The 9,090-nt window shown below is 40.6% G+C and overlaps 1 protein-coding gene across 1 annotated transcript; it reads left to right on the top strand.

Moving 5' to 3' along the window:
* Positions 1–3,373: 3,373 nt before the first annotated feature.
* tdrd6b (tudor domain containing 6b) lies at positions 3,374–8,577 on the top strand. The gene is made up of 2 exons (XM_087833051.1): positions 3,374–8,447; positions 8,531–8,577. Exons 1-2 carry the CDS (start codon positions 3,374–3,376, stop codon positions 8,575–8,577), a joined length of 5,121 nt encoding a protein of 1,706 aa, XP_087689177.1.
* Positions 8,578–9,090: the final 513 nt, after the last annotated feature.

Raw genomic sequence — 9,090 nt, 5'->3', positions numbered from 1 at the left:
GATGAGACGTGTGGCCTGCAGCAGACGTGGTGAGAAAAAAACCCATTAAGCTGAAGATGCGTGTAACACATGTGAAAAAGCACGCAAACTAAACTGTGAAGCAACGGGCACTTTTGGTGACAAAAGTCTTAAACTACCCTTAATTTTATTTTGCTTGCAGTACGCCAGGAAAAAAACAGACCTGAGCAATTTATCTCCAGACTTTCTGAAGGTTTTTCAAACGTTTTCTTTGGTCACCTGCTGTTTTTTTTTTTTTTTTCTTGATCTATGAGTCATTCAAGTATTAAAAATAGTCCCGTAACTCAAGCTTTGAATCAGTGTTGGTGACACATCATAGACAGCTTAGTAAATAACCAATACTGAATTGTATCTTTAGGCACTTAAGGCTAGTAGACTGTTTATTTTTGCACCAACAAGGTGATTCCCAAAGACCTATTCGCCGAGAACTTAGCATATCTATGCAAGGTCTGCAGTATTTGTTAAAAGATGTTTGTGGTGGACAAAAACGTTTCAGGCCTAAAACTATCAACAGCAGACAAACAGTGAAGGTTACACATCTAAGCGTTAAGAAAAGAGTGAGGAATCCAAATTTGACATTTTTGGTTCCAGTGGTTGTACAAAGGAGGTCCGGAGAGAGAGGTACAACAGTGAGTGTCTACAGCCATCTGTAAAACATGTTAAAGCTGCATTTCAGCCAGTGGTGCTGGTGGTCTCTTAGCACCAGATTTTGATCCACAATACAACGCCATCTGCGTCTGATTGGCAGCAGCTTTATTTTTAAGCATGACAATGACCCCAAACACAGTGCCAGTGCAGGAAAAGCATACCTGGATAGACATCTTTTACCTGAATAAACTTAAGTTATTGGATATATCTTTTAAAAATGTTGGCATGTTCTGCAGATGGTCAGTAGATGGCACCGAATGCCAGTGTTGTGAAATTTAAATGCTCTGCTTTCTCATCTGATCCTGAGTGTGTCTCTCCTCATCAGGCTGCCTGAGCTGTCTTTATGTGTAGTTTTTAATGTGCTAATAATGAGATGGGTCATTAAGTCCTGTGTATGACCGGTGGCGCCAGTGTTCGGCAGCCTCGCCTCTGTCAGTGCGCCCCAGGGTGGCTGTGGCTACAATGTAGCTTGCCATCACCAGTGTGTGTGAATGGGTGGATGACTGGTTGTTTAAAGCGCTTTGGGGTCCTTAGGGACTAAGTAAAGTGCTATATAAATACAGGCCATTTACCATATAGCTTGTTTGTTTTGTAAATGAACACCACCAGTCTCACTGGAATCCTCTGGCCTGATTGAAGTTAGATTAAATGCACATTAGTTGTTAGCAGTGTTGGTCAAGTTACTTGAAAAAAGTAATCAGTAATTAATTACTGATTACTTCCCCAAAAAAGTAATCCCGTTACTTTACTGATTACTTATTTTCAAAAGTAATTAATTACTTAGTTACTTAGTTACTTTTTAAAAACATGATTTACAACCTGAATAGGTGATAAAGCGATAGATCTTTCAGCCCAATTCTACTTTTTCTACATGATCCATCATACAAAATGTAATCAAATGGAAAAGTCTCTTTTTAAAACTTGTTTTGTTAGTTTTAATCTTTTAACTTTATGCATGAAGCAAAATTTTAATTATATGCACCATTCTCTGACTGGAAGAAATTTGCTTAACATTTAAACCTATTTTCTGCACATTCCAGCACGTAATATATATATATATATATATATATATATATATATATATATATTATTTTATTTTTTATTTTTTTTGTGTTTACACTCACTCTTTCAGATGCAAGTAAAACACAGCAGAAAATAAATAAAGTCAAAGACTAGCGGTCCTTTTGCTCTATTTTCACCTGTAAAGCAGGAGTAGAGTAGGCGGAGGTTTATCCTGGTGCAGGTGTGCCGCAGCGGTCAGTGGAAGGATACGGCAGTTTCTCTGTGAGTTTCTCATTACGTCGTAGCTACTCGGTGATTGCTCGGAAGTTTAGGGGTTTTTTTCGCTGTAAAAAGAAGTTTTCTTCCCACGCACAGCGGACACTAATGTTTTTGTCACTTTTTATGGAATCAAACTCAAAATAAGGTCAGTACTTCCACGCTTTAAACGCTGCACGCTCATACTCTCTCCCGCACTCCATATATGATCCATTGTTGATCTGCACACAGCTGTTGTCACGAACGTCACACTCGCTTACATCACTGTCATGAGACATTCTCGCAAGAAAATCACGGTTTTAGTAACGCAGTAACGCAGCGTTCCTACGGGAAAGTAACGGTAATCTAATTACCGTTTTTGCAATAGTAATCCCTTACTTTACTCGTTACTTGAAAAAAGTAATCGGATTACAGTAACGCGTTACAAGTAACGCGTTACTGCCCATCTCTGGTTGTTAGTAGATCACAGTAGCTCAAAAAGAACTCAAACAGCTGCTACAATTTTTTGAGTGGTTTAAATGGCACAAATTTGTTTCTCTCTATCATCATATTTGTTTTTGTTCATCTGTTGTTGTCAGTTAAGTGAGCGGTTAAACAGTCCAACAAGTGAATGTTTTTAAGAAACCTGAGACTCCTCTGCCTTTATGGAATGCATTTCCCTGCAGCCCAAGACATACGGACCTGAATAATAATCCTCTTCTTATAAGAATAACCAATGAGATAAATGCATAAGTAAAATAGTTGAATGCACATGTGGCCAAATAATCATCTGGTGTGTTTAACAACCTTTCCAGTTACATTAGAAATTACTGCAAAGTCAGTACAGATTATATACGTTTTGGTTAGTTAATGGTTAGAAAATAACAAAAATTGCTATCTCATGGAAATTATGCAAAGTGTTACTTTGTTTCTCTGCTAACAGTTCTGACATAGATGACTATAACGCAAAAATGCATGCACCATCATCGAAATGTAAAAGTTGCATTTTAAAAATAAGGAACTATATCGATCCCACAGTACATGGCGTTGCAGCAGTTGTGAAGTCAGTTCAGTGTTATTTGTATAAAACTGTATATAATTCAAATCTGTATGCTGTTGAAATCACAATAGCATCGCCTTTTCAGTGATTTATATTGGAAGTTTAAGATCCTACAATAATACAGAGAAAACCCCAACAATCAGATGACCGCCTGTGAACAAGCACTTGGCAACAATGGGAAGGAGAACCTTCCACCATAACCAGGCTCAGGGAGGGGCTGCTATCATTAAATGCAGAGTGGTAGTAACCTAGGCCACACTACAGTTTAGTACAATTTAAGTGCCTTTTAAAAAAAATAATGGACTGAAGTTTTGTTTTTGGTTTTTTTCTTAAGTAGTAACACATTTGTCTTCACTATTTTGCAGATATATTTGATGTCTAAGCTTCACGATGTGTTCAATTCCCGGGCTTCCAGCACCAGGAACAGAAATCTCTGTTCTCATCACGAGGGTGAACCTGAAACCCGACTGTGGTCTTGTGGAATTATGGGTAAACATGGATGATGAGAAGAAACACATTTACGAGCAGATGAGAGAGGAAATTCAGACTCCTCACAGGAAGTTTTCTGGATTAGAAGGGAAACCAGGGGATCTCTGTCTGGTCTGCATCAGCGAAACATGGCACAGAGCTCGGATCATATCGATTGAAAGTCAAACATACAGTCTCTTTCTAATTGATCAGGGGCAGCCCCACATTGCCACAAGTGAAGTTTTAGCATGGGCTCAAAATGACAGCTTTCTCCTGCCTCCTGAAATTGAATGTTGCATACTTGCAAATATCTTGTCACTTGAGAAAAATTTCCCTGATAGAGCTACAAAGTTTTTGATGTCTCTGCCTGGGAAGAAGTTTAAGGGACTCATTCAATATGTACTGATGCCGGATAGGACAATTCTCCTTGACATACCAGTTGTTTCGAAGCACATGTGCAAGTCTAGAGTTGCAAAGAAGATCCCAGTGGAGGAATTAAAAAATTTTGTACTGAAATGCCTAAATTTGCCCAATGAGGAGTCTTCTGAGGCCTTTGATGTAACACAGGAACAGAGCCTAAATGTTAGCAGCCAATTTGCTAAACATAACCAATACTTTTACCCAGAGCTGCTTACTGACATTTTGGAAACGGTTTATGTGACTGAGGTAATTGATCCAGAAAATGTTTTTTGCCAGCTTGTTATTCTTTCAAAAGCAGTGAAGATATTGTCTGAACAGATCCATCAACACTATGAAGAGAGCTCCAGTTTTGGAGAGGAACTTCCGCAGAGCTGTGGGGATCCATGTGCTGCTAAAGGGACAGATGGCAGATGGCACCGCTCATTACTAAGGCAAAACATTGAGACCTGTGATGGTGCTGTAAAAGTTTTTCATGTGGATGAAGGAAAAAATGACTTGGTGCCTGTTGAAGACATCAGGCCACTGGCTGGCAAATTCCTGAGAATGCCAGTTATCACATATCGTTGTTCTGTAAATGGAATAAAAGAAAATGGCAGAGAGTGGACTGCAGTGCAGACAGATTTGTTGAAATCACTCCTGCTGAACAAGACTGTGGTGGTGACGATTGACCACTATGATGCAACTCAAGATGTCTATAATGTTACACTCTATGCAGCTAATGCTACCTGTGTCAACAGTTCTTTTCTGGAGAAGGCAGACTTTATTCCCCTCTCTAAGCTTGAGCAGGATTTAATTGTCCAGAATGAATCTCTTAACTCATCCATTCTCAGTTTACTTGAAGATGAACAATGCATGAATTTACAGAACAAAGTCCATGTCATTCCTGATGGTGTACCGGAGGGAACTGCGCCAAGCTCTAAAAACAAAACGGTCAATGGTGGACAAGAGTGTGCATCTCCTTCTTGTAACGGTGACATTTATACGAAAGCAAGCTCTGAACCTGCAGTAGATTGCAATGGGAATACTGCATCAAGTTTCTGCTCTGAGTTGCAAAGTGCTTGTCATGACAGTGCATTCACTATAGGAAGTAGTGTCACTGTAAAGGTGTCTTGCATTGAAAGCCTACAGAAGTTCTGGTGTCAAATAACAGAAAATGAGGACTCCCTCAGATGCCTTATGCAAGATCTGAAAAATCACTATTCATCCGCCCGCTCTCAGCCACTTGTTCAGTCCATCTGCGTTGCCCGTAATCCAGATGATAACATGTGGTACAGAGCAAGGATCGTTGCTAATAGCAATTCACCTGTTGTAGACGTGAGATTTATAGACTATGGTCAAATTCAAAAGGTCCCTCTGCAAGATGTGCACCCCATTGATCCAGCTTTCTTGCGGCTAAGTACTCAGGCTTTCCCATGTTGCTTATTCAGTCTGAAGAGTTCTACTTATCCCGTTACCACTACTTGGAATAGCGATGCCTTAGCAGAGTTTCACAAGTTTGTGGATTTAAGTGCGTCGACAGACAATAGTTTGAAATGCGTTGTAAAGGCAGTGGAATCTGATGAAGAAGGTCTGCTGCTTAATATGGTAGACATTCAGACTGCATCTGGTAGTGCACGCGAGCTTCTGGATAAGAAATGTGCACAGTCTGAGGCACATCTGCAATCTCCTCCACAAGTCACATCTGATGTGTACAATTACTCCACATATAATATTGAGGTGGGTGGTAAAGAAAATGTGTGGATAACGTCTTCAGAGACTGTCAGTCACTTCTACTGCCAACTGGACAGGAATGCCAAATTGTTTGACAAATTGATGGAAAATGTTGCACAACTCCTTAGCGAGCCACAGCGCTCAGATCAGACTCTTGGACTCAACAGCTTGTGCTTTGCGAGGTACACTGATAATGAGTGGTACAGAGGTCAAGTAGTAGAAATAACTCCAAAGCACAAAGTGCACTTTGTGGACTATGGGGGTACTCTTGTAGTCAGTGAAACTGATATCTGTCCCTTTCCCACTGAAGCGATCGCGGCCAGGTCATTTCCAGCGCAGGCTATTCCCCTCGGACTGTTTGATGTCCCTGCAGAATTTCCCCAGGAGGTCAACCAGTGGTTTGCAGATCGTGCTGTTGGCCGTAGTTTCACCATTTCCGTGGCAAAAGTGGAAAATGGAAAGCTAATTGTTGAACTGTATGATGGCTCAGTGAGTGTGAATATGAAAGTCAGAGAGAGGATGGCTAAAACTAAACTAAACAAAATAACTGATATCAATCAGCAGACTGACCAGCACCACTTTAACAGCTTGAACAAAGGCTGTTCACCACAAGAATCAGTATTGGTGGAGACAGCAGGACAAAATGGAGTCCATGGTAACGATAGGATGTCTGCTGCAGATGATTTAAGGGGGAGTTCAAAATCCACAGCTAATGTCGCTTCACCACAGATTGAGCATGCAACGGTTTTGGATGAAGGAACAAAACCGATAATGCATGTCACTCTTGAAGACAAAACTGTGGCAGAGACTTCTGTTCAGATTTGCCACAGTGACTCAGACACACAGCACTCCAATTCTTGCCTTGAGAAAAACTTGACCATCTGCATGTACAATTGGCCAAATATTTCTCAAAAACAGATTGAGGACGTGTACGCTTCCTGCATTGTTGGACCACATTATTTCTGGTGTCAGTACAACACTGAAGATCTCAACATGATATCAAAGCTTGCTCAGGAAACTGGGCAAATTCAAGACGCAGTTTTTCCTGAGGTACTGGTGCCTGGAAGTCCATGCCTTGCTCTCTTTTCCAGTGACAAGCAGTGGTACAGAGCTCAAGTAATTCAAAAGACTAATAGTACTCTCAATGTTCTATTTATTGACTATGGAAATGAGTCTGAAGTTAGCGTTAAAGATGTGAGGTCAATACCCCAGCATCTGCTGGAGATTCCTCCTCAGGCATTTCTTTGCTTTCTAGATGGCTTTGAGTCTGAAGGCTCCTGGGACGATGACGTGTATGATGACTTCTACAATCTTGTGGCTGATAAGCCGCTCAAATTGACAGTCATTAATAAGGAAAAGTATTCAGAGATGGCGGTTCCTCAATATGCAGTGAATATTGAATGTGTTAAGCTGTTCATCAGTAGCTTAGTGCAGGAAAACAGGAAATCACTGTCAGGAGAAAATTCAGAGAACCAGACTAATCAAGCAAAGAGTTTCTCCCAAAGCATTCAAACTGAGAACAACACAACTCATTTTGATGTTCCCAAAGGAAATGACAATCTTTGCATGTACAAAGAGCCACAGCTTTCCCAAAACGATGCAGAGACTGTATATGCTTCTTGCATTGGGGATCCCTTTTACTTCTGGTGCCAGTATGCCAACACAGAAGGTCTCCGTGAAGTGTCACAGCTTGTTCACGAAGCAGGAGAGGCACAGAAGGACACGATGCTCCATGAGACTCCTCATCCAGGGAGTCCATGCCTCGCTCTATATTCCAGTGACAACCAATGGTACAGAGCCCAAGTAATTGAGAAAGCGGACAGCACACTGCATGTTTTGTTCATTGACTATGGAAGCGAGTCCGAGATTGACATCAGGAACATCAGATCATTATCCCAGCCTCTGCTGGAAAAGGCTCCTCAGGCCTTTTTGTGCTGCTTAAATGGATTTAAGGAGTCCGAGGGCTCCTGGAATGACTCGGTTTACGATGACTTTTACACTCTTTTGATTAATAAACCACTTAATCTCAGAGTAATCAGCATAGGAAACCACTCAGAGGTTGGTGTTCCTCAGTATCATGTTGAAATTGAGTGTGAAGAAGTGGCTGTAAACACAATAATGCAGAAATACTGGAATCCAGTTACAGAAGAATGTGTTGGTGCTGAAAGCCATCAAACAGAAAACCTCCCACAGGGTGGTCAGACTGAACCTGATGTGAAACAAATTTGCGTTGCAGAAGAAAATGTTTTTAAATGCATGTACAAAGAGCCGCAACTTTCCCCAAACGATACAGAGATGGTATATGCATCTTGCGTTGTGGGACCACATTTCTTCTGGTGTCAATATGCCAACACAGAGGACCTCTGCAAAGTGTCCCAGCTTGCTAAGGACGCAGGAGAGGCACAGCAGAAACTGTTCCCTGAGACTCCTGGTCCAGGCAGTCCATGCCTCGCTCTGTATTCCGATGACAACCAATGGTACAGAGCCCAGGTTATTGAGAAAGCTGACACTTCACTGCATGTTGTGTTCATTGACTATGGAAATGAGTCTCAAGTTGACATCAGTAATATAAGATCACTGCCTCAGACTCTGTTGGAGAAGGCTCCTCAGGCCTTTTTGTGCTGCTTAAATGGATTTAAGGAGTCTGAGGAGTCTTGGGATGACACAGTTTATGATGACTTTTTCAACCTTGTGATTAATAAACCACTCAGACTGACAGTAATCAGCATCGGAGACCACTCGGACATCACTGTTCCTCAGTATCACGTTAAAATTGAGTGTGAGGGAATGAATGTGAACAAACAAATGCAGAAATACTGGAAAGGAGAGGCCAGAGATGGTGCCTTGGCAGAAAGTGTGGAATCAGGTTAGTAGACTGCTAGTTAGTGTTACTGAAATGACTAAAAGGTCCTTTGCTAGTTTAGTGTATCTTGACTTTTTTTCCCCCAGTATACAAGAATGAAACCAGTGCCAAGGACGAGATTGACGAGGCTTAAAAGCTGTCAAGTGATACGGCAATTGGTACGTTTAATACATAAAGGTCTCTTTTTGATAAATGCTTCTTTTTTTTAATGTATTATTAATAGCAACTCACAGGTGAATTATCTATCAAAAGTAAATTTCCAGAAATGGAGAATTAATGACAGCACTAAAAAAATCTTTCTTTGTTTCTTCCAGCTCTGGAGGAGCCAAAATGTGTCTGATACGTTGTTTCAATATGAAGTAACAATTTGTCTTATTACATTTTTTTATATATTTGTCCCAATAAAGTGTTTACATAGATTAAAACTGGTTTGTTTGTTTATTTTCATGGTTTCTAAACATTTGAACAGATAGTTTTGCAGACTGCATTGGCTGGCAGATTTGCAGCTGCTTAGCATTTGTACTCCTGATTAAAAGAGCAGTAATGCAGACTTGGAATAAATCTCTACAACCAAATCATCAAGATGAATGTATAAATAAAAGGGATTTAGTCTTGGCTTTTATAGCTTTTAGATTTGTTTGGATTT

The sequence above is a fragment of the Neolamprologus brichardi genome, chromosome 19 (genome assembly GCF_056152115.1).
Source record: "Neolamprologus brichardi isolate AB-2024 chromosome 19, ASM5615211v1, whole genome shotgun sequence".
NCBI lineage: Eukaryota > Metazoa > Chordata > Actinopteri > Cichliformes > Cichlidae > Neolamprologus > Neolamprologus brichardi.
Note: the sequence above shows the minus strand (reverse complement) of the source record. Positions and strands in the feature narration are given on the sequence as shown.